General features: G+C 41.9%; 1 protein-coding gene across 1 annotated transcript in view; it reads left to right on the top strand.

Moving 5' to 3' along the window:
- ALK (ALK receptor tyrosine kinase) overlaps nt 1–26,223 on the top strand; it is a 319,245-nt gene that overhangs the window by 227,068 nt on the left and 65,954 nt on the right. The window contains exons 6-8 of the mRNA XM_071739847.1: nt 12,523–12,654; nt 20,581–20,712; nt 22,839–22,939. Of these exons, the coding sequence (XP_071595948.1) occupies nt 12,523–12,654; nt 20,581–20,712; nt 22,839–22,939 (365 nt within the window). The remainder of the gene's footprint in view (nt 1–12,522; nt 12,655–20,580; nt 20,713–22,838; nt 22,940–26,223) is intronic.

Below are 26,223 nucleotides of genomic sequence, written 5' to 3'. Positions count from 1 at the left end.
GTTCCATACCTCTATTTGTGTTTTTTATTACATTACAGGTACAAGAAGTACAAATGTACCTCTGTGGATGGATTTGGCAGTGCTAAAAGTGTTTGACTGAGAGATTACTGAGGTGCTAATATTGTGAGGGTCAGAGAGAGGCTGTATCTGACCTGCATGGAATAAGCTCTTGATAAGCCAAACATTATTCTTCAGTCTCTTCTTTAGGTGCCTTTTTTCTTGAATCTGGGCAACTTCAGTTTGGCAGAGGTTTAAATAAGGGTTACTGTGGTTTGGGCAATTTACAGTCTCATGGTGTTTAAAATGTTAGTCATGTTTTCCTCAATGTGGTGTTTTTTAGAAATAAGAATGGGGAAAAAATCTACTTTATGTAGTCACAGCATTAGTTATGCTTGGAACTGCAGAGGTAGTGGATCAAGGGTTGGACTTGATGATCTCTGAGGTCCCTTCCAACCCAGCCAATTCTATGATTCTATGAACTGGAGATTCTGAACAAGCAAAGCTAAAATTTACTTGAGTAATTGAAAGTAGATTTGAACCTTCTAGGAAGAAAACTATGAAAATTTATGTGTGTTGCCTATCTGAACAACTCTTAATGTTTACCCAAAAGAAGCACACATGAAGTTTGGAAGCATTATTTACATGACATGTCACCTGTAGCTTTGTTTTGTTTCACATTCAGTTCCGTGTCTGATGTTGAGAGTGGACCAGTGTCAAATCTGATCCTGTTGTCTATAAATAATCTTAGATATCTTAACCACCTTATGATTTTGTCAGTGTCCACCTCATGTGGCAAGCAACATTTATCTTCCAGTGAGCTAGCAATCAGTCTGGCAGGCACTTCCCATGGGTCAGGTTGCTGGCTGATAAAAGCTGATCTCCTAGCCCATTCACACCCAGAGAGGTCTGCTGGGAATGGCAGAGCTAATGATAGAAATGTGAGCATTTTTATTGTCTCCCTCCAAGGTTTGTACTTCGGAAAATGCACAGAAAATCACATGAAAGATTGTTTTGGTATTTTTTAAACCTGTTGCTTACTACTAGAGATGTACCAGTCACTGCTTTTAGGAGGGATGTGAAAGCTGGGAAATTTTGTTCATGTTTTGTGTGGGTTTGTGGTGTCTTTTTAATCTCAGGAAGATGCAGTGGTACCTGAGAGAAAAGGAAATCAAATAGAAAATGCAGTCTGATATTGAAACAAGGGCAACAAAAAGCAGTGAAAAGAAATTAGGTTTGGGAATTACTGTACCCCACTGCATTGTCCTAAGTTAGGATGTTCATATTTCGGGATGAAAATTTTAAAGATCTGTTGTGCTAGATGTATTTATAAAAACAAAAATATCTAATGACTGTGCAAACAGAGTGTCTAATAGGTATTTGGGAAGAAGTATTAATCTTCTGTTTCTTTTGTCCCCTTTCAATTTTGTAGATACCTCAGAATATGTAGGTATCAATGCTTGCTGAAAGATATACTTCTTTCATATCATTTGCTGCTGCTGTTTACTTGCCTGATATTGATTTTTGGATGTGCTGTTGGAGCTGCTTACTGATTAGTAAGCAAATCAGGGGAGAAAATATGTATGACACCATGAGCCCTAATAAAAACAAAAAAGGAGCTAGATTTTATGCAAGATTAATAGGGGTAAATATTGTCATGTTATTTATTGCGCTCAGCAATCATTTCCTGCCTCGGGAGTTATGAAGATAAATACTAGATCCTCAGTCAGCTTACCTAATTGAAAAATGAGAGAGCATGAAATATATCTGACTTTCTCATTCCACACTCTTCATTATACTTGTAGGGAAGTTGGTTGTTGCTGTAAATTCAGGAAAGCTACATCACACCAGCGTTGAAGCTGGGGAATCATTCCGTCAAAAAGTAGGGAAAGTAATTAGATCTGATCAAAAGAATACACAGAGGGCCTGACTAATCAAAATGCTGTCAGGCTCTGTAGAAGGTTCATGCTACTGAAAAATGTTAGAGAGTGAGTGTCCTCTCCTCAGGTGTGCTATGAAGCTTTCTTAAGTGTAGGCAATCATACTGGCATTAGGCAAGGCTGAAGGAACAGAAGCTTTAAAATTTGCATACTAAGCATACTTTGCCTTGAAACAGCAAAGCAGAGATAGAGAGCATATTACAAGTGAGCTGGCCAGATTATTGACATAAGTGAGTCCCAAAACAGTACATTTCCACTTGAATTTCCTGCCCAACATTTTATCTTGGTTTGAATTCAAATAATATCAGATTTCTTGGGTTTATGAAAATAATTAATCATGTGTTGAAACTTCTTAAGTTTGTGTTTCCATCCCAGAATTGTATTGAAACCTTTGTTCTGTGAGATATTTTCGCATTTTTATTTTATGGCTATGTACCATAAATTAATTGATAAAATATTTATATTTTCTGTGAAATGAAAGATCTATGTGGCTCTTATGAACGAGATTTTTCACCTTGGGCTATCTCACTGTGGAAGTGCTGTGCTCTTAGCATTCAGGGCAGGGGGGTTCTCCTTCAATAGGAAGATATTTACTATCCTCTGTCCTGCCTTCATCTGATGTAAAGCCCTGTCTATTTTATACCATAATATATTCAAACTGCATTGTGAAGACAGAGTATATAATGTCATTACAGGTTTTTTCATGGCTCGGTTATCATGACATCTTTGTTCTTTACAAATGAGACATGAACATCGTAGATCTCTTGTGATGGGTTTATTCCCACCTTATAGTATAGGAAGTGAAGTAAGAAGATTAAAGCCAATTTATTTAACTGAAAAAGTGGGCAAGCTTTCAGGCATGGACAAATCTGGTCTGTATAAGGCAACCTAATAAAAAAGAGTTCACCTTCTCCTACAGTTATGGCTTCACTTGCATCCTTTGCTAATGACAGCAACAACACCAATGCTGTTACAAAGATTAAAGCCAGGAATTATGAAATTTGACAAATTTTGTCTGGCTGGTGTGAGAAACCTGGAGTCCAATCTTTTTTCAAAGCATTTTTTGAGGGCACTGTGTTTTCCAAGTATCTCTCTCACTGGTCTCGTTTGCAGCTGTGACCATTTGGCTTCTTTGCAGATCTGGTGTTCTGCAGATCTGTTTGCAGATGGGTGTTCTGAGGTGGGTGGCTAGAAAATGAGGGCAGTGGAGCTTACTGTGAAAACTTTAATTTATGTGATCATGTTAAAGTTCAGTGGCCATTTGTCAAGGATTACTTCAGTTCCCTTAAACACAAACTCATCTCGTCTTCTTTCACTTTCCTACCTCCTTTATTTCATACCTTTCAATTTCTCTAATGGTGGAAGCAGTATTAATGACTCATATCAATAGAAAATTTACTTTGTCCTGGAATGTGGCTATCTCAGCACCAAATGAGCCACAAACCTTCAAATTTCTGCACTGCTATAAGAGTGGAGGGAGGTTTGGAGATGAAGAGTGAGGAAATGATGGGCCCATCAGAAATGGCAAGTCACAGAAAAATCAATAATCAGAAACTCCTCAGAATTCTATCATTTTATAGCTAGGATGATGTTCTTTGTTTCATTCAAGATTTGAAATGTTGAAAAATTTGAAAAGTACTCTCTTTTTATGTATCTCTGAGTCACGTCCTTGACCTCAAACCAAATGGAATTGAGAATCATAGAATCATAGAATCTTAGGGGTTGGAAGGGACCTCGAAAGATCATCTAGTCCAACCCCCTCTGCCAGAGCAGGGCCCCCTAGAGTACATCGCATAGGAACGTGTCCAGGCGGGTTTTGAATGTCTCCAGTGAAGGAGACTCCACAACCCCCCTGGGCAGCCTGTTCCAGGGCTCCGTCACCCTTACAGTAAAAAAATTTTTTCTGATATTCAACTTGAACCTCCTATGCTCCAATTTACACCCATTACCCCTTGTCCTATCACTGGTCACCATAGAGAAAAGCCTAACTCCATCTCCCTGACACTCACCCCTTACATATTTGAAAACATTGATGAGGTCACCTCTCAGTCTCCTTTTCTCCAAACTAAAGAGACCCAGCTCCCTCAGCCTTTCCTCATAAGGGAGATGTTCCACTCCCTTAATCATCTTAGTAGCTCTGCGCTGGACTCTTTCAAGCACTTCCCTGTCCTTCTTGAACTGAGGGGCCCAGAACTGGACACAATACTCCAGGTGCGGCCTCACCACACCTGGTGAGGTGAGGAGAACCTCTCTCGACCTACTAACCACACCCTTTCTAATGCATCCCAGGATGCCATTGGCCTTGCTGGCTCATGGTCATCTTCTTGTCTACCAGGACCCCCAGGTCTCTTTCACCTACACTGCTCTCCAGCAGGTCAGCCCCCAACCTATACTGGGACATCGTGAAGTTAATGACAAATACTTGTGACAGATAAGCATTGTCAGTGAGGTTGCACAATACATGATTTTTAGTGGCACTTAGTGGAGAATGTTAGACTATAGCACTAACCTATTAGAAAATATTATTTAAGAGGTATAATTAAATAATAGGAAAGTTTCTCTTTTTTTGAGGGGTAGTACATATAGTATGATAAGCATGGTGGAGTTCTATGGGCAGATATTTCTTACCACATATGTGCATTTAAAAACAGGTATTTTTCACTGTGTGTGCATACAAGGTCTTGCCCCAATAACTGTTAGGAGTCAATTTATCTGTGTTCAGCCCAGATAGCTGCTTTTTGGTTGAACATGTATGAGGGTGCATGTTCATTCTGCATCTTTGCCATTTCTGTTTATCTTTTTTTGCAGAATAGAAATGGCAGGGGTTTTAAGAACAGCGGAGTACTGCCCTATTAAGTGTTCTTATTTTGATGTGTGCTGGGTGGAAGATCTCTACCTGACTCTTGGTCCCAAAAGCTTTCAGTAGCATTAAAAATTATGTCCTGAGAAACTGGAGGTAACAGGTGAAGGTGTAATTATGTTCAGCTTGATTAATCCTGAATAATAATTAGCAGCTTAGCCAGTTACCAAGATAAGGGTAACTTTGGAAATGCCTGTAAGAATATCAGTCTTCCCTCCTACCCTGTGATTACAGTAAGGTGAAGGTTCCCATTTTGCACTGATCAAACATCACAAATTTGTCCATTCCTGGACACATTCCTCAGAGACAGATAAGCCAGAATTTGCCAGTGCACTTCAATTTCTGTGCTGATCAAGGGAGGAGAAAAGAAGAAATACGGTTGGAGAAATTCTACTGAGAAGCGAAATATATCCCCTTTAGCCCCACTGTCTGAGCAGTTAACTTGCTTATTATACTTTAGGCTAATCCACATAATTTTCCCCTTTCATGCTGATCTGCTGCATGGGAATTTAGGTTCAAAAGCATGAGCAGTCAAGAGCCCGGTTTGTCGTTTGTGTCCAGAGTCTGGTGCTGAATTTGAACACTGCCAAGGACTGTGTTCAGTTTCTACCTGTTGAGTTAGAAAGTCAGCACTTTTTCCCCATGGAATTATTTGTTTCTCCCTCCCTTCAATTTAGAGTCTGAAATGCCATTTGTTTAATATTGCTGCTTAAATAATGATTTATAGGACTCCAAGTCAGCTGTGGTACAGCTTAATGACTGCTGTAATTTATGAATGCCACTGGCTACATAAACACTGCTGTAAATATAAAGGATGTCTCCCACAAATTTTACTTGGATACTTATTTGGTACCATTCATTTTTCTTTCCTTACATATCTTCTGTGTGTGAGTTCAGACCACTTGACTTAGTGATCCAGTTCATTCTTACCTTGCCAGGAGTGATTTGGGATGATAAAAAGGAAAAGATCAAATATCTATTCTTTTATAAAATACTTGAATTAAAAATTAAATTTCCTTGAGCTTGAATGCAAACAATTGCATCAAGGGGCCCATTAAAGGGTCATTTGTGTTTGGGCTTTTTTTGGTTATTTATTTGCTTTACAAAATTTTACAGATTTGTCATCTCCTTTATTCAATTCATTTTGCCTTTGTGTATACAGTAATCATAGAACAGCTTAGGTTGGAAGGGACCTTAGAGATCATCCACTCCAACCTCCCTGCCATGGGTAGGGATGCCTCTCATCTAGACAAGGTTTCTCAAAGCCTCATCCAGGCTGGCCTTGAACACCTCCAGGGAGAGTGCATCCACAACTCTGGGCAATCTATTCCAGAGTCTCACCATCCTTGTACTGAAAAACTTCTTAAGATCTAGGCTAAACCTGTTCTTCTTCAGTTTAAAACCGTTTCCCCCTGTCCTACACTTATGAAAAGTACCTCTCCAGCCTTCCTGTAGGTTCCCTACAGCTATTGGCTGGCAGTTTTAAAGTCCCCCTGGAGTCTTTTCTTCAGGCTGAACAATCCCAGCTCTCTCAGCCTCTCTTCATAGCAGAGGTGCTCCAGCCCCTGGGTCATCTTTGTGGCCCTTCCCTGGACTCATTCCAACAGATCTATGTATGTCCTTATGGTGTGGGCACCAGAACTGGATGCAGCATTTGAGGTAGAGCCTCACAAGAGCAGAGTAGAGGGGAAGAATCACCTCTTTTGATCTGCTGGCCACTCCTCTCTTAGAATCATAGAATTGGCCGGGTTGGAAGGGACCTCAGAGATCATCAAGTCCAACCCTTGATCCACTACCGCTGCAGTTACCAGACCATGGCACTGAGTGCCACATCCAGTCTCTTTTTAAATATCTCCAGGGATGGAGAATCCACCACTTCCCAGGGCAGCCCATTCCAATGTCTGATCACCCTCTCTGTAAAGAAATTCTTTCTAATGTCCAACCTAAACCTCCCCTGGCACAACTTGAGACCGTGCCCTCTTGTCTTGCTGAGGGTTGCCTGGGAAAAGAGACCAACCCCCACCTGGCTCCAACCTCCTTTCAGGGAGTTGTAGAGAGTGATGAGGTCTCCCCTGAGCCTCCTCTTCTCCAGGCTGAACACCCCCAGCTCCCTCAGCCCTTCCTCACAGGACTTGTGCTGGCGTCCCTTCACCAGCCTGGTTGCCCTCCTTTGGACCTGCTCCAGGACCTCAATCTCCTTCCTGAACTGAGGGGCCCAGAACTGGACACAGTACTCGAGGTGTGGCCTCACCAGCGCTGAGTACAGGGGCAGAATCACTTCCTTGGACCCGCTGGCCACGCTGTTCCTAATACAGGCCAGGATGCCATTGGCCTTCTTGGCCACCTGGGCACACTGCTGGCTCATGTTCAGCTTCCTGTCAATCCAGACTCCCAGGTCCCTTTCTGCCTGGCTGCTCTCAGCCACTCTGTGCCCAGCCTGGAGCTCCCCATGGGGTTGTTGTGGCCAAAGTGCAGGACCCGGCACTTGGCCGTGTTGAACCTCATCCCATTGGAATCAGCCCAACTCTCCAGCCTGTCCAGGTCCCTCTGCAGAGCCCTCCTGCTTTCCAGCTGATCCACACTTCCCCCCAGCTTAGTGTCATCTGCAAACTTGCTGATGATGGACTCTATCCCCTCATCTAAATCATCTATGAAAATATTAAACAGAACTGGGCTCAGAACTGATCCCTGGAGGACACCACTGGTGAGCAGCCACCAACTGGATGCAGCCCAGTTCAGCACCACTCTCTGGGCCCAGCCTTCCAGCCAGTTCCTAACCCAGCACAGAGTGCCCCTGTCCAAGCTGTGGGCTGACAGCTTTTTCAGGAGAATGCTGTGGAAAATGGTGTCAAAGGCCTTGCTGAAGTCCAGGTAGACCACATCCACAGCCTTCCCCTCATCCACCAGGCGGGTCACCTGATCGTAAAAGGAGCTCAGGTTGGTCAGACAGGACCTGCCCTTCCTAAACCCGTGCTGGCTGGGTTTAATCCCTTGCCCATACTGCAGGTGCTGTGTGATTACACTGAGGATGATCTGTTCCATAACCCTGCCAGGCACTGAGGTCAGGCTGACGGGCATCCTGGGATACAGTTGCCCTTCTGAGCTGTATGGGCACTTTACCAGCTCATGTTGAGCTTCTCATCAGTCAATATCCACAAGTTCTCTTTAGGGCTACTCTCAACCCACTCTATACTCAGCTTGTAATTGTGCCTGGGACTGGCCCAACCTAGATACAGGACCTTGCACTGGGACTTGCTGAAACCTCATGCAGTTTGCACTGGCCTATTTCTCAAGCCTGTTAAGGTCTCCCTGGATGGCATCCCAGGTCTATCAGAGCTGTAACTCTGTCATAGAAGGCCACCACATGAATCAGGTATGATTTGCCCTTAGTAAAGCCATGTTGGCTGTCAGCAATCAGCTCTTTTTTTTAAAATGTGCCTTAGTACAGACACCAGGAGGATCTGCTCCATGATTTTACCTGGTACACAGGTGAGACTGACTGGTCTGTAGTTCCCTGGATTTTCTTTGCTCCTTTTTTTAAAAATGGGGGTTATGTTTCCCCTTTTCCAATCTGTAGGAACTTCTCCAGACTGCCACAGCTTCTCAAATAATGCGGCTTGTGGCCTAACAGCATCAGTCACCAGTTCCTGTAGACCTATTAACTTATAGATTGTGGAAGGAAGGGGTGGCCAGTTGGGAGGAATATAAGACTGTTGTCCAAGAATGCAGAGAGGCAACTAGGAAAGCTAAAGCCTCCTTGGAATTAAACCTTGCAAGAGAGGTTAAGGACAACAGGAAGGGCTTCTTCAAACACACAGGAGATAAAACTAACACCAGAGGCAATGTAGGCAATGCTGAATGAGATTGGTTCCCGGGTGTCCTGGTTTGGGACTGGCCAGAGCTGCCTCTGGTGACAGAGAATATAAAGAAGGTGGAATTGCTGAATGCCTTCTTTGCCTCTGTGTATACATCTGGAGGATGTCTTCAGGAGCCCCAGGTTGGATGAGGGAACAGAGTGTACTACCAGCAAGTTTGCTGATAACACAAAACTGGAAGGAGTGGCTGGCACCTCAGAAGGCTGGGCTGCCATTCAGAGGGACCTGGACAGACTGGAGAGTTGGGCAGGGAGAAATTTAATGTATTACAACAAGGGCAAGTGTGAAGTCTTATATCTGGGAAAGAACAACCCCAGGTACCAGTATGGGTTGGGGACTGAGCTGCTGGAGAGCAGCAGAGAGGAAAGGGACCTGGGAGTTCTAGTGAACAGAAGGATGGCCATGAGCCAACAATGTGCCCTTGTGGCCAAGAAGGCCAATGGCATCCTGGGGTGCATTAGCAGGGGGGTAGCTAGTAGGTCGAGAGAGGTTCTCCTCCCCCTCTACTCTGCCCTGGTGAAGCTGCATCTGGAATATTGTGCCTGTCAGTTCCAGAAGGACTGGGAACTACTTGAGAGAGTCCAATGTGGAGGGACTGAAATGATGAAGGGAGTGGAACATCTCCCTTATGAGGAAAGGCTGAGGGAGCTGGGGCTCTTCAGCTTGGAGAAGAGGAGAATGAGAGGTGACCTCATCAATAAGTATGTAAGGGGTGAGTGCCAGGATGGAGTAAAGCTTTTCTCAGGGGTGACTAACAATAGGAGAAGGGGCAATGATTATAAATTGGAGCATAGGCAGTTCCATATAACTATTAGGAAGAATTTTTTCACTGTGAGGGTGACAGAGCACTGGAACAGGCTGCCCAGTGAGTTTGTGGAGTCTCCTTTCCTGGAGCCATTCAAAGCCCCCCTGGATATGTTCCTGAGTGACCTGCTATAGGTGACCCTGCTCTGGCAGGGGGGCTTGGACTGGATGGTTTTTTGAGGTCACTTCCAACCCATAACTTTCTCTGATTCCTTCAGGACCCATGTATCTCATCAGGTCCCATGGACTTGTGCACTTTCAGGTGCACAAGTGTTCCCGGGTGTGATCTGCACTTACCTAGTCTGGTTCTTCACTCTCCCAGACCCAGCCATTGCCCTCTGTGATGTGGGTGGTGTGGCCCAAGAAACCACCAGGAGACAGGAATAAATCATGCACGGTCACAGAGCCCCACCATTCCCCAGGCTGCAGCTTTGTGATTTGTGTTCTATAGCCTATACAAGGAGCATGTATATATGTGCCTAATGCAAATCTGAGCTAATTGAAGCTCTGTCTCTGCAGAGATGAATGACCATGTAAATCTGCCACTTTGTTTTGGAGGAAAGGCTCCTGGAATTGCTTGATACCTAGTTGCTACTGACGGTTTTTAAATACCATAGTCAGTTGACTTCAGGGGATTTGTGCTTCTGAGCTGCAACAAACACACCTGGGAAGATAGTAGGTGCTCTTGCATGCCTCAGTTCCATTATAATTAGTGTTAATTAAGTCATGTGCTTGGAAATCTGAGTGCCTTTGCAAAGTGAAAATTGAGTAAACAGAAAAAGTCCATTGTAGACAATAACTCCTCCTCCGAATCTCTGCATATGGCGTCTCAGAGGTGCTGGAATAAAACACAGAGATTGCTGAAAACATCAGAGATAAACTGAGTAGGACATGAAACCTGGGAATAAATGTTGGCATTTCTTCAAAAACATTCGTGGGGTAATTCAGAAAGACAAAAGTACTTCTAAATTTGATTAGGACTTAGGCATTTTAAGAGTTGTGATGTTACTAAAATGTTACCTTATGAAAGCACTCTGAGCCTTGTCTCTGAATTTTTCTTGAAGTGGTGCTTCCAGCAATATGGTGCCATATAGTTTCATTACATACTCCTAGGAGATACAGTCACCTACTGAGTTACCAGAGTTGCCTGTTATGTTTTCTACCATCCATTGGCACACTAACCTGAACCTGCTGTGAATGGCTTGTGGCATGCAAAGAGCTTTGCTTCTAATATAAGGAAAGCTCTTAGCAGTGTCTCTAGGAGTGCATTTTTTTTGCAAGGAGCACAGGAAGGCCAAGGAAGATATCTTCTCATGGCCTCATGCCCTTACCAAGGGGCCTGCAGAAATTGTTAGCAGTCAGCTCTGAGTCACTTGGTCTATTTTTTTCTGCAGAGCTCTACTCTGTAGTCGGGCTTGACCCTGACTGAAATACAAGTGCACTCTGCAGCCTGTATGTAGCAAGCCAGAATTGCTCTAAGGCAGTGAAAAACCATCAGGCTGACAGTAACACAGAACACCCTTTTCAGGAGCCGAGGTCCTTTATTAAAAAGGTTTGGCATGTATTCCCCCAACTCCTGAACTGATTTGCACCATAAAATAAGCTTGAAGGGAAATAGTGGTTGTTTTCCTACATGCTTCATTAATTTTTAGTTTTGTCAGGCAATATAAATAAAAGTATCAAGTGCGCATCTAATTGAATCACCAGTGATTCCCAACTCCCTGTAGTACCAGAGAACATGATGTAGCTGTGCTGTTCAGCAAGCATGGATGAGTTAGCCAAACAAAGGCTCACTGTGCCCAGAGGCTTTGGTTTAATCTTGAGCGCATACTCATTTAATATGAGACAGGGCAGGAGTTGTTGCAGTGGGGAATTCACAGTACAAACCTCTCTGTACTTCTAGGATTGTTTTAGGGGCTTGTTTTAGGAGTGGTGAGCTTGAAGCACATCTCTGCAGAGAGTCAGGAAGGTTTTGATGAATTGCATCAACACCCAGATTTTTGTGGAAGGGACTCTTAAAATACTCAAGCTTGGCCTCCTCCATACATTCTGACTAAGATGTTGCTGAACTAATTCCTGCCTCCTCCTGGTGGCAAGTGTCTCCTAGGAAAAAGTTTGGTTTGGTTTTTAATTATCTCACTTGGCTGTAATAAAAAACTTTGGGATGCAAGGATTTCTACAATTAAAAAAAAAAAATTATACCCATCCAGCTGGACGATCTCTGTCTTCTCAGCTGTCAAGGGAGTCAAAGTGCCTCCAGAAATTCACAGTAGTAAGGGACAAATACTCAAGACCATTTCTGAATGGATGATACCAGTCTCTGATTGTGATGTTCAGTTACCTCATTTCCTCAGAGCTGGCTCCTTTCCTAGCTGGCTTTTGCTGCTTGGAATAGGTAAATGATTTAGTGGTGTTCATGTCTTGGTAGGCATTATTTACTGTGGGCTCCATGCCTCAAGGGAAAGGGAGAGCAGGATGCAGGAGCAGGAATTGGATATAGAAGAGAAAGAAAACTACAAGGAGAGATCAGACTGTTTATTATCTTGCAGAGAGACCATGACATGATACATCCAAGTCATAGGTTGACAGGAGGCTATGATGAAAGGTTGTGTTTTTTCCAGACAATACAGCCATGTTATTCCTAAACTAGACAGAGAGGATATCAGTCTTCAGAAGTGTCAGTCAGTCCAGCATTAAATTCACACACAGTCACAAATCTATTATGAGTATGGTGTTGTCCTTGAGATATATCACAGAGCAAGCTGCAGGATTTCAACCCTCTTTTTAAGGGTCAAAGATGTCTTCTAAGTTAAAACACCAGAAATGTTTGGGGAAGAGAAGTTTTCTGTTAGGTAGACTGTTAGATGTTTAACAAGATTAAACGGGTCAAACAAAATAAAATAATTACTTTATCAAGTAATGATTGGATTGAGGGGATTTAACAGTGTGTTTTCCCCTTCAGTGTTATTTAGTATACTATGACCTATTGGTTGAGAGGAAGAAAATTCAGTAATTTTAAGTGGGTTTTGTTTCCTTTTTCCTCTAGGATATGCTTCTGGCTCAAAAATGGCTCTGGAGGGTTCCTTCAGCTGCTGGAATGGAACAGCAATCAAACTGGGGCAAGCATGTGACTTCATCAGGGACTGCAACAAAGGAGAAGATGAGGGAGATATATGCAGTGAGTAAACTCCAGCCCCCAGGCTGCGTCCTCCTTTCCCCAAAACATTGATTGTTTTGCATTTTTATGCCTAAGACTTTAGGCTTAAGACCTAAGACACTAGGACTTACTTGGTACTATCAAAACTCCAGTACCCTCTACAATGGATGCAGTTTCTCTGTGTGTCTGCCTGGAGCCAACTGTTTAATATGTTCCTGCACCCACCTGCAGCAGGTTCTTAAGATGTACCTAGTGATTCATCTCCTACGAAGTCCTGATTAAAATGCAAAGGAAGCACAGCCAGAATAGGTAGATGTCTTCCAGAATTGCAAAGTGTGTGGTTTCTTAGACCTTTTAATCAAAATGTATTGCAGCATGTGGCAGAAGGGAGAGGAATGAGAAGACATATGAGACATTACTAGACCCAGTAGCTTGTCTTTGACCAGTTCTTGTGTCTTTGTAATTCCTCTTGTTTTCTACCCTTTCTTGAGCAAGCAGTGGTCTAGTAAACTACAACAGAATATAGGTAGCAGCCTGAGTTTTGTGAAAACTTGCTGTGCCTGACTACTTTGTAGTTGTGCTGCATAAGTGAGATACTTTAGGACCTTCCTTTAATCTCCTTCAGGTTGCTTATCTCTTTTTCTGTACCTCTATATGTTCTACTTCCAATGTCTTCTCCTTTCCCAGTCTACAGATAGTTAGGAGAGGTGGCTTATCAACTGTATGGTTTTCTTCAGGGCAAGTGTATCAAGAAAAACAACTGTAGAGAATTCATTATTTAACAATCTTAAGGGTGTATCAGCTAATCTAGGCTATGGATTTTTGTTGACAGGGCTGCATTGATTTGTTATAAAAAAACCCCCTCATGTTTCCCTGACCAAAGCACCAGTCCTGGTAAAAGTCTTTGAAACAGAAGAGGCATTTATTATCAGTTTAGATTTCATAATCATGGATTTCATAATGCTAGAGCAGAGGAGAATCTGGGTAATTCCAACAAGCTGTGTTGACATATGTGATGTCTAGACTAACAGACCATTGATGTTTGTAGTCTGAACTTAAGTAACACACAACTTCTAGCAGACTCCAGCTCTGTGCTGCTAACAAAGAATTAAAGCAACAGATTTAATTGGTGTGGAGACCAGTGATTTGACCTGAGATCATTTAGTAAACTAGTTAAAAGCTTGAAATGATACAGATCTGCATAATGTTAGATGTTGATACAATTGAAAATTCTATTCAGAAACAACACATGCTCAGTGAACAATAAATTCACTTTCAGAGGAAGTGTCATCACTGTGCACTCTATAGTTTCTTAAAACCAATAATGCTCCATTAGTAGCACTGAAACCTTCTTCTTGCCTAAGAGCTTTAAAATGGAGCTCTTAAACCTCATAATGTTATTTCTATTGTCTTCTACATTTTATTAAAAAATACATAGTAAACTGCGATAATCAGTAAGTTGAATGCATTTTCATTTTATTGGAAGTAGAGATATGTATTATTTACTATCAACTATTCTCACGGTTTAACACTGGCCCAGCAATTAAACCGAGTAACAGACGCTCTCTATTAATCTCTCTCTCCTCCCTGATAAGAAAGGAGAGAGAATAAGGGAGAGAGACTTATGGGTTGGAAACTAAACTACACAACTTTAATGAAACAGTAATGATAAATAGGAAAAATTACTAAATATATACAAATATACAGGAAAATGGATACCACATTCCCCCCCTTCCCCCCAATAACTCTCAAGTCACCACCGAGGCTGCAGGGCAGCCCTGGGAAAGTCCAGGCTGGACTCCTGGAGTCGGCAGCAGTCGGGAACTGGAGGCAGGAACACACAGATATAGATAGAGATAGATAGAGATAGAGATAGATATATATAGATATATATCTATATATAGATATAGATAGATATAGATAGATATAGATAGATATAGATAGAGAGCACGGATCAGGACCACAGGCAGACGAATGGATGGAATCCTTCCAGGATGCCGGGGGAAGGAAGGGAAGCAGGAAGGGCAGGCAGCTAGAAGCTGGATGCAGGAAATCAATGGCTTGGCCCTCGTGATCCCTCAAATTTATACTGAGGATGACATATATGGGATGGAATACTCTGTCTGGTCAATTCTGGCATCTATCTTGTCCGTTCCTCCCCAAAGGAGGGATGCAGGTGGGACCTCTTTATGTTTTCCTCAGAGCTGAGCAGTGTCCTTGGCTCTGCACACCAGTCTCTAGCAGTAACTATAAACATCGAGTGTTATCAGTCCTAGAAACACACACTGTCTGAGATTAACTTGCTGAGATTAACTTGCTGTTAATTTCAGCAAGTGCAACTACTTACAGGAGACTTAGCTGAAAGCAAAAATACAAGACAGAAAATCCCCTTTATCCTGGCCCAAACCAGGACAACTATATATCCATATACCCTATTGTGTCTTTCTGCTATAAATGGCTCTGCCTTGTGAGGGATCTTGTCCATATTCACACACCAGAAGGCTGGATCTGCTTTTGTCCCTAGCTGCCACCCTATATTCCATGATGAGCCAATTGGTAAAGTGACCAATCCCTCTCTCTCACATAGGGTATCCACAGAGGCTGAAGGGTGTGCTTTTTCCCCCTCCACACAGCATTCATCTGTAAAATATTTGCATAAAGCTGTATGGAACTTAGAGTTGTGTCAGCAAAGAATGCTCTGAGAATGTGAATGAGAATATGTAAAAAGCAGAACGTATTTAAGTGCCTATTTAGCAGAGCATCACTCCCTACCTTGAGAAGACCACATAGCTTGCTTTCAAGCACAGGTACTGGGAATAAGAGTTTTTGCAGTCTGCCAGAAGGCCTGAAAAGCACTATCCAAGGAACATAAATGACAGGCTTGCCTTAGCAAGGGCACGAGTTGTGACTGTGCCAGCTTACCCACAAACAAGCCTGTTCAATTCTGTGGTTGATTTCTCTTCTTTTGTCTCCTTTACTGGGTTGATTATTGTTGTCATAAGACTTCTTACTCAAAACAGAGAAATTAGGTGATGTTTTAGATGTCAGTGACATCTGTGTGGCAACCCAACACAAAACACGTGTCATCTTTCAACATCTTTGGTTGTCATTTTGCTTCTGAGTAACACAGATGTTTTCATCAGCTTTTTGCAAATGTGACAAAAAGTGATTCAGATATATAAAGCAGAGGAAAGGGTTTCCCAAATGCTTCTGCTTACACAAAAGAGCTGTCAGAAAAAGATGTAGCCATGCTCAAAACTGATAAAAACTGAGCTCAAAAAAAATATCAAAACTGAGCTTTTGAAATTACCATTATCCAAAGGCTTCTATCTTCGAGTGTCAAGATCTTGTTTATTTTTTTTTCCTTTCAGTCTTTTGTCTGTGCAGCTACTAAATGTTTTAGCTGGAAAAAAACAATCTCCTTAATGCCAACTGTTTGTTAACATCTCTTCACTTATCAATAGTCAATGAAATGTCATGGTGCTTGTTCTGCATGCAACCAATTAGTCTGTGTAAAGAGTGTAAAGCCAGAGAGGGGTGACCACTAGAGAAAAGCATGTTACTGTTTGAGTCATAATCAAATACTCTTGCAGGAGCAAAATACAGCTCCAAAGAGGCAGATGTGGAACTAGATGCCTAACTGTGTTGATCTGGGATCAGACATACAGATTTAGCAGACTGATGGAAGTGTCACACTGGAAATTACTTTGCAGAAGCATACTTTGCAGACAAACATTAAGACTTCAGATTGTGGTTTTCCTGTGTCTTTGCTAGTGAATTCCTATTTTTATGAATTATAACTTACTGCAAAACCAAAATAAGATAGTTCCTCTTATTGTAATAGGAAATCATGGATGTAATATATCTGGTATGGTACAAGACAGAGGTGAAAACTCACATTATTAACTAATACATATTGGCAGAGCTCTGCCTACAGAAAGGGGGACTTTGTTTCAGTAGTTCTGTACTTGTCTTTTTAGTTAATAGTATCTTGGCTTTTGAGGGGGCCAGGCTAATTTTATGGTACCTACAAAAGGACCAAAAGGAAGTGTCTAAAGGACTTGAAGTGATCCAGAAGGGGAGGAACAGAGAGGCCTTACTGCAAGGGACCCTCAGCTACTTGTGTCTATGACCATTGAGGCAGTGTTGTGTATATATATTTGTATATATTTGTCCCTGATCCCATGTGTTACTATCTCTTCCCTGTTCCAATAAACCTCTTCCAGTTTTAACTTCCAGTCTTCAGGTCTCCCTTTCTAATAAGAAAGAATTCCCCACCTACCTTTCCCGGTGAAGGGGGGAAACAGAGAGCAATTCTGTCCTCTGGTTTTTTTTTTTCACCCTGACCACTAAACCAAGACAAAGGCTTACTCAAATCTCTCCTGAGGCTGGTCTTCCACATTTTATATATGTTAGCTGAAACAGAGATCGAAAGTAATGTCCCCCATTTAAAAAAAAATCTCATAACCACTGGGTTACAGTGTAATTTTCACTCTTTGCCTCATTTCTTTGAATATTTAAAGATGTTAAACACATTGGCAGATGAGATAAGGAAGACTAACATCTGATTCATGAAAGGAGTGACTCAGGCTGTGCTATGTGGTTGGAGGACTGCATGCATGAACCTGTCAAAAGATCAGATGGCAGCTAGAATAGGAATCTATAAAGTTTGAATTTCTGATAACATGAGGAAGGGACCAAAAAAGCATAGGTAATTAATTCTACAGGGGCCAGATTGTGAGGAAAAAAATGCATGAAGAAACCACTGGATTTATTTATGTCATAATGACATAAATGCAGTCTCCCTGCAAGCAAAATGAATTAGCAACCTGTTCCCATGTTGTGCTCTCTTATGGTTCCTGTCTTCATACACTACTGCTTTTGCTTCTCTCTTGATCAAAAGCAGTACCTCTAGCAATGAATTCTAACCTATGGCAGTTCTGAACTCAGCAAATCCTTCTAGCATTACAGCATATTTTCCCTTTTTATACTTAATTTCTGTTAGAATTTGGCAGACCAATTTTACTAGCATAGCAGCAGCCATTGAAATAAACTTATGTTTAAGATTCATATGCTTCTCTAAGTTATTTGAGAAGATGATCTTTTGCTTTCTGAGATTTCCTTCTACATTTGGTAAAGGTCCATACATACCAGAGCAGACTTTTATGCTTCTGTCTTTTGTATGTCTGGAATTCTACCCAGAAGATTAAATGGTAGTGCCTGGTTGATTTGCTAGTTTCATAAAAAATTAATTTGTAGAGGAGGAATAAAATTTTCTGAAAAGTAATAGCTTTTTATTTATGCCGTTGCTTGTTCATCAACAGAGCTTTTTCTGACCTCCAGGAAGGGATTCCCACTTAGATGACTCCTCCTGCTGCTCTGCCTTGTTTATGTCATCCTAGATAGCATATGGCCATGAGATGTATTCAGTTGGACACCAAGCCAAGCTGTTTCAATAGGAATTAAGGACAAATTATAATTTGTCATTTTCTTTGTATCCCAGCCAGAAGCTATGCAATGAAATATAATCAAGTTCTGTAGAGAGGTAAAAAACAAGGAAGCAACTCTCCACTTAAAAGTTCCACATCTGAAGATGAGGTTGAATCAATGTGGAGATTTTTTTTAAAAGGAAAAACTTAAATGCTTAAACTCCAGTACAGGTTTCGATCTCATAAAGAACTTGAATGCTTGCATAAAATAGCAATAAAACATGGCTCTCTTCTCCATGTCAGGTTCCAGGTTCAAATTTATCCCTACTGGAAAGATTTGTTTCAGTTTTCTCTGTGAAAAGAGTTGTGATTCAGGCTCCTATAAAATCAAATAATTGTGGCCTAAACACTGCAGTTGTGTTCCCCAGCTGTTTTCTCAGGGGAGACCACTGGCAGCTAATTGCCTTTTGAGCAGTGTGAGCCAAAGCTGAGGCCCTGTGAGCAGATATATGATTGATGTGCAGTCTCAGCCAGGGGGTTCTGCTGATATTTAAACATTTTAAATTATCTGAGGGGTGGATTCTGATGCGTCACTTCATAGATAGAACATTTCAGAGGGAAAAGTTCCTAATAATCTCAACAAAATCTGAGTTTAGGAGTCCCATCTTCTCATAGAGAAGCTAGTGAAATTTCCTCTATGACATGACCAGCACATACTCTAGTTCTAGATAATTTTAATCTATACTGCATTTTGAAAGTGAATTAATTCTTAGTCTGATTTTGACAACTGAAAGGAAAAGCCATTTTCCTCCATATGGGAGTATATGATGTGATTGCACATGAAATTTCATTTTTATCTTGCAATTTGAAATACATTTTTTGTCTCATTTTCCTTTTTAAAAAAAAAAAACCCAAAACAGAAAAACCTCCGCTCGAAACCAATTGACAAGACCCCAAACAAAACATAACAAAACCCCCAAGAAAGCCTCTAAAAAACAAAAAAAACCCAAAACCAAAAAAAACGAAGATAGAAGAAAAGTGAAGTTAAAAAAAAAACATGGACTAAACAGGTCTTTAATTCAGATTTGAGTATAAAATTATATAGAAACTCTGAGAAGTCAGGAATATATTCATACATTTTATTGATACATCTGTTCATCACAGGTGTTTTTCCTGGTTTATTGGAAGAAGGACCATGCCCACTGAACAAGCGTGCTCAGGGGCTTTGTACTGCCAGCCCCAAGAACTGGTTAGTCTAAATAGCAAGGTAAAATGAATAGTTGCTCTTCCTTAGTTCTCTTCTGGCACCTTTAATGCCTCATATAACTATATTAGAAGGGCATCTTTTTCTGCCAGGGTAGCTTTATGTTTTACCCTTTTCATCATAAAACCCAGTTTGTGCCCTCTTGCTACTCGGAAGCCTTCTGGTACCTGGCAGAGGGACCTGAGGCACCTTGTGTCCAGAATCTATGTTAAAGATTATCAGTGAATCATTAAAAGGGAAAATCCTCTTATCATGGATGTAATTTTACATGGTATTTTCAAGGTTTGCTTTCTGCTGAGGTTGCTTGATAAGTACAAAGTCTGGCTTAATGTTAAACAAGAGGAATGTAAAGGTATAACTAGACAACTGTAGAAACTAAGGAGGCAGTAAGTGTTTACTGAGGGTGATGGGGAAAAATATTTCATGAGTTTTGAAGGAAATGTGTGACTTTTGGTCTAGTAGAGGATGCTGACCTACAATATGTAACTCTATGTCTGAGGGTAAGAGGAGCAGTGCTTTGCACCCTTTGTAAAACCTTGGAATGCAAGTAGAGAAGGAGATGAAGAAGGCATGAAATTACCTTCTGCTTTGAATGAGATGACTGTTACTTTAAAACTGGTTAATTTGTCTTATGTTATACTCATTAATGCATCATTCAGAACTGGAAATTTCCTGAAATCCCAAGCTGGTGACAGAATGAATGGGTATCAAAGCCTGAAAGTACAGCTTGAAATAAACTATGCTTTCTTCATCCCCTTATCTCACCAAACAGATTCAGTGCTTTACCTGAGGCAGCATCAGTGCTCACGGAGAGAACAGGTTGTATTGTGAGCTGGGCTGACTAGCCCAGGGGAATCATATTAAGAACTTATCCCTCTTCAAGCTTTCCCTCCACGGGGCTGCAGAAGCAGTGGTTAGGAAAGCCATTCCCAAAGTATAACCTTGAGTTGATTTATACCTGTATTTAAGAGAACCCATAGTGTACACTGAGATGTGTCCTTTCTCTTGGATGCATCAAAGTATAGGGGGGGTCAGTCACAGTCTGGGGTTTTTTTCCTTTGCCACTACCCTCTCCATGGTCAGGCATGTGCATGACTTTTCACAAAAGGACTGAGTAGCTGTGAGGGTTCCTGTATGACCTGAGCAACCTGGTCAGCACAGTCACTGCAGCTTCTCTGTCTGCTCTCTGTCAGGAGTCTCCTCCTCAGCTCACCTGGGTTCTTCTATATGTGTGTGTGTGTTTCCCTCTTGCAGAAAATCTTCCTTCTGGCTTTTATTGTTCTTTTGAAGAAGGAGACTGTGGCTGGATGCAGGACTCTTCTGCATCCCATCCTTCTCCATGGCGGATTGGAAGCCCAGACCACAACCGTTTTCCTCCAGGAGAAGGTGTGTGAGAGTAAAAATAGTAAGTGCACATTATGAACAGTTGAACTGAAAAAATGATACATATAAAGTGGGGACAGGGATGCTTTCTTATGTCCTTACATATTCAACCTCCAGTGAAACAAAAGCCATCTTTCTACTCTAAGTCCATTGAGCAAAAGACTGTCCTGCTCACTTTCTGTCTTGTGAGTATAGACTAATACTTCAGGTCTCCACAACTGACACCAGGTACTAATCCTGATCCTTTATTAACAATTTCACACCAAGTATTCTTCCTGCATGACCTTACTTCATACTGATCTAATTTTTAATTTCTGATTTTCCTATTTTCTTCCTCTGATTGTCTGTTCTGCTTCTTTTTTCCACTTCTCATTTCCTAATCTTTCTTCTCTTTGCTCCACTGTCTCTTTGAGTTCCGCTTCTGGAAGGGAGGAAAAACACCAACCACCAGTACAGATTAGGAGATATCCTGCTGAAAAGCAGTTCCATATAGAAAGACCTTGGAGTCCTACTGGACAGTAAAATCTCCATGGATCAACAATGTGCCCTTGTGGCCAAGAGGGCCAGTGATATCCTAGGGTGCATCAGGAACAGTGTGTCCAGCAGATCTAAAGAGGTTTTCCTCCCCTTCTTCTCTGCCCTGGTGAGACCACACCTGGGATACTGTATCCAGTTTTGGGGTCCACGGTTCAAGAGAGACAGGGATCTACTGGAGAGAGTCCAAAGGAGAATTACAAAGATGATTAAGGGAGTGGAACTTCTCTCCTATGAAGAAAGACTGAGAGAACTGGCGCTGTATAGCCTCAAGAAAAGAAGGCTAAGAGGGGACCTTATTAATATCTATAAATATCTGAGGGGTGGGTGTCAAGAGGATTAGAGCAGACTCTTTTCAGTGATGCCCAGTAATAGGACAAAGAAGAATGCATTTAAACTAGAACATAGGAAGTTCTACCTCAAAATGAAGAGAAAGTTCTTTACTGTGAGAGTGACAGAGCACTGGCACAGGCTGCCCAGAGAGGTTGTGGAGTCTCCTCTGGAGACTTTCAAAACCCACCTGGACGTGTTCCTGTGTGGCCCGCCCTAGGTGGTCCTGCTTTGGCAGGGGGGTTGGTTTAGATGATCTGTAGAGGTCCCTTCCAACTCCTAATATTCTATGATTCTGTGTATAATTACTCCATACTTGGTTCCTCCAGCCAAACTGCAGTGGTTCATTTCTAATTTTTCTCATACAGACAATTGAAGGTATATACCTTGAGGATTGAACTGGTTAAGTTTTTTCAACCAATGAACTACTTGTTGAATTTTGTCAGACAGGATGCCTGCCAGGATAAACTTATTCATAATGCAATAATTGGAGGTGTTTATTGCTGAGGCACAGAAGATAAAGGGATACAAAAGTGGGATTCTCTACTTCTATGTGAACTGCTATAGGCTACAGTGCATTTATGTCATCTGATGGCTCAGCCCACAGTATTACAGACCACAGAATCATTGAAGTATAGGAAAACATGAAGGCAAAGAGCCAAAAAGGGTACTGTGAGGAGCTGACAAGAAACTGCTATGCAGTACAGGTGTTTTCAATGAAAGCCCAAATAACTGGGCTTTAAGGAGTGGTACCCTGATGAGCTGGAGGGCAGAAGCCAAAATAGTGCAAGTACACACTTCTTCATGTAGAGCTTCCAGGAAAAATCCTGGTATTACTACTCCACTCATTCCTCTTTTTATAGTAAATTATTAAAGGAGCAAAGAGGCCTCCAGCTGCATTAATAATCTTCTTGCTGGCATTTTGCCACAGCTGTATTTTGGTTTGGGATTGGCCAAGGTAAATACTCTCTTTCAAGTTACTTTTCATTCCTGAAAGATACATTTTGTTATTCAGCCTTTCAGAGAGGATGAATCTGAAGTTATGGAGGAACAAAAGATACCTGTAGGGAAAAGGCAGACAGACTCCTTAAATTTATTTCCTAAGTATCTTTGTTAGGTGAAGCTACCTCCTTAATAATTTGAAAAAGCCTGGAATTCTCCTTTCTAGGAGCTACCTGCCACAGGCTCTGGACTCGAGGTTTCACAAGTTCTGAAACCAGGGGGTGAGTGCTGGAGTTTGACCTTCTTCCTGCTCTTTTATCCAGGTTGTGCACTCCTTCTTAACACCAGCAAAGTACCAGCAGTAGCAAACACTGTCATGACCAGCACCGCATTTCCAGCTCCTTTGAGGAATTCTCCCTGCAAGGCAAGTCTCAATGTGCTCTCTTTTTTTTGCAATTTATAGAAGCTTTCTTGTCTGTCTGATGCTGGTTTTCAAATACAGGCACTAGGTCAGTAGCACAGCAACCACTTTCTGTAAATGGTTTATCTCTAGTGGGTTATCTATAAAATATACTAATTTAATGCCACTGTGAACAGGGGAAAGATATGTTTAGATACTTGAGCTGCCACAAAATATGCTCTGAAAGGCTTGGAACATTTTGTCCTCATTTTGTGGCCTCACATTATGTATTGCATCTTTATAATTAGGTGTATGTGCTGCAAAGGTAGGGCAGCCAATATTACATAACTGCAAAGAGGAAGAAGCATATTGCAAGAACAAACTTTATATTTGCAAGATTCAAGATAAAACGAGCTTCATGACTGCCCTTGAAAATTAGCTGCTCAGAAAATACCATGCATGCTTTCTTTATCTGGGATTTGTGCTGCCAGATCTTCATGATGGTGCATCTCAATCCTACCAGTATACTACAGTTTAGGCCCAGCTGGCATCTGCTCCTCATACTGCCCCCCCCTCCCTACCTTCACCCCCCAGACACACACTGTGACACAGGGAGAAGAAAATCCAACTAAAAGATCATGAATCAAGAAGGACTGGGAGGTTTTCACTCATCAATTATTGTCAAAGTTAAAACAGACTCAAGTTGGGGGGGAAAAATAATATCAATTTAATTAATCAGAACAGGAGAAAAAGAAAATAAGACCATACCTTAAATACCTCCCCCCCCACACCCTCACTTCTTCCTGGGGCCAAATTACTTCACTCCTGCCTCCCCCCCAGCAGGGGATAGGGAGTGGGGTATTAGATGAGTTCACCACGCATTGATTCTGCCACCCTTCCTCCTCAGAGGGAGGACTTCTCACAGCTATCCTCCCACTCCAAAGAGGGCTCCCTCTCATGGGAGAGAGTCCTTCATGAGCCCCTGCAACGTGAGTCCATTCCATGAGGTGCAGGCCTTAAGAAACAGACTGCTCCAGCATGGGCTTCCCCTAGATCCACAGCCTACTTCCCATAGATCCATAGCCTGCTACAGTCACCTCCCACCTGGCATGGAGTCCTCTACGTCTGCAGACCACGTGTGCCCCACCATGATCCTCAATGGCTGCAGATCCCTGTCTGCCCCACCATGGTCCTTCACAGGCTGCTCCATCGTGCTTCTCCACGGACTGCAGGGAAATCTCTGCTCGGGCACCTCCTCCCCCTCCTTCCTCAAAGACCTTGGTATCTCTGCTCCAGCATTGCTGTCACTACCCCTTCTCATGTCCCTGCAGGTCTTTTAACAGTTCATATTTTCCTCTTCTTGGATACATTTCTTGCAGATGTCAATTCACCTTTGCTAATCTTCTCCATCTTGGCCAAAGTTGGGGAAAAAACTGGAGCTGGGGGTAGCTTCCAGCAGCTTCTCACAGGAGCCACCCCTGTAACCCACCTCCACTACTGAAACCCCTCTGCACTAACCCCAAAACCCACTCCTCAAGTAAGCCTGGTTTATAGGTGCACTGAAGTTAACACCAGAAGAGACAAAGTCATGTAGAATGGAGACATGTTCTTATTCAAGCAGAGAAATTTTTAACAATCATAAGACATCAGCTCAAGCAAGTGTATCAAGGTTTGCCAACCCTATACAAATGGCTGTCATTTCTGAGTCTGTTGTACTTAGCCATTAAGCTGCAGATTACAGAAAGATGACCTGTCTTCATCTTTTTACTCTAGTCTGTAGCTTCACAGATTATTTTCTCGGTGATAGGATTTATGGACTTAGGACTTAATTTATTGATTTAAGGTTTAATGATGCATTAGGAAGTTCTCTGGAATGAAAGTACTTAGAAGATGGTGTTTCAAGTTCAAGAAGATGTCTTTCAAGTTTAGTTTGGTTCACTTCTGTTGAATATTTCAGTTCATATAGCAAAATGCATCTGGTTTACTGTCTAGATAAATTCATGTCCTTTAGAAAATACATTCTACTGTGGTTTTCCTCCTTTCTGTGACAAAGGCTTAGGTAGGTTCTTAATATTTTAAGATCTTGTTCTGCTATGGACCAACAAGAGCAAGCTTTTTTCATAAACCACTTGACATAGGAATCAGAGTGAACGAAGTGAATGATTTCCCAGTATGTGTATTTTTTTTCTTGTGTATACAACAGTGCCAGTAATTAAACTTGCTTAGGGGGAGAAGGTGCTATGTGTTTCATCTGCTTACATGCCATCCCACCTGGCACTCCTCTTGGCACTTAAAAGGCATCTTAACACATCCAGCATTGTAGCTGTTGGTAGTAAAGAATGAAGGAGTTTGGCAAGGCTCTTATCTCTTGCCTTTTCATATAGTATAAAAGCTTCTCTTCTCAATGAGCCCCTGGTGGTTTCAAATTCTATTTTACTGGAACAATCTGTCGGCAAGTAGAATAATTTAATTCCACTTTTCAGCACAATGCAAGAAGAGAAAGGAGATATTCCCCCCCTATGCACTTATTCTTCCAATGGGTGCCAACAAACTTACAGTAAAATTATAGTCAGAAAAGAGGCTGTGAAAATACCATAGTGCTGTCCTGTGTATACTCACCCTCAGTCACTTTCCAATTGAACTGATTGAAGTTCAGACACTGAAAGATGAGTTTTCTTCTATCTATCACTGCTCACAACTCCACCTGACATGTCACAACCAGGACAGACTCTCTGGCAACTGAAATCCCACTGACAAAACTCACTCCTGATTCATGTGGCAAGGGGATCTCAGCAGGTGTGTGCAAATCAGACCCATTTATTCTTCCACAGTCAGAGCAAGCCATAAACCTCCTCTTGTATTTGATCCAGCTCACATGCTCCTTTGGATATCTCCTTGTTCTCCTTACATAGAGGCTGGCTCTAGCAGCTGATTCCAGTACATCAGAGATTTGGCTCAGCCTCACATCCTTCTCCAAGATATATTAATGATGGAGGCTGTCCTTAAGCCTGTAATTTAACATCTTCCTCCTTCTTGTATGTCCTATCTACCCCAGTACCACCGTGCCTAGCTAAACTGGAGATGAGACTGAATGTACTGTCCTGGCTTGCTCAGCTTGCTCAGCTTTCACCTGTGCTCTGTGTGCAGGACTTAATCAAAGGCTTGCATATTCTGGAAGCTCTGAAAACCAGCAGACATCCCCAGTTTGCTAATGATATTGACTCACTTCCTGCTGTGTGGATGGTCTGGGGCATCACTAGGCAAGCTCTTTACTGAAGCTACTGTTTTTTTCCATTATCCCTTAAATT

The sequence above is a fragment of the Heliangelus exortis genome, chromosome 3 (genome assembly GCF_036169615.1).
Source record: "Heliangelus exortis chromosome 3, bHelExo1.hap1, whole genome shotgun sequence".
Classification (NCBI taxonomy): domain Eukaryota; kingdom Metazoa; phylum Chordata; class Aves; order Apodiformes; family Trochilidae; genus Heliangelus; species Heliangelus exortis.
The sequence above is the reverse complement of the archived record's forward strand: the minus strand, read 5'-3'. Positions and strand labels throughout refer to the sequence as shown.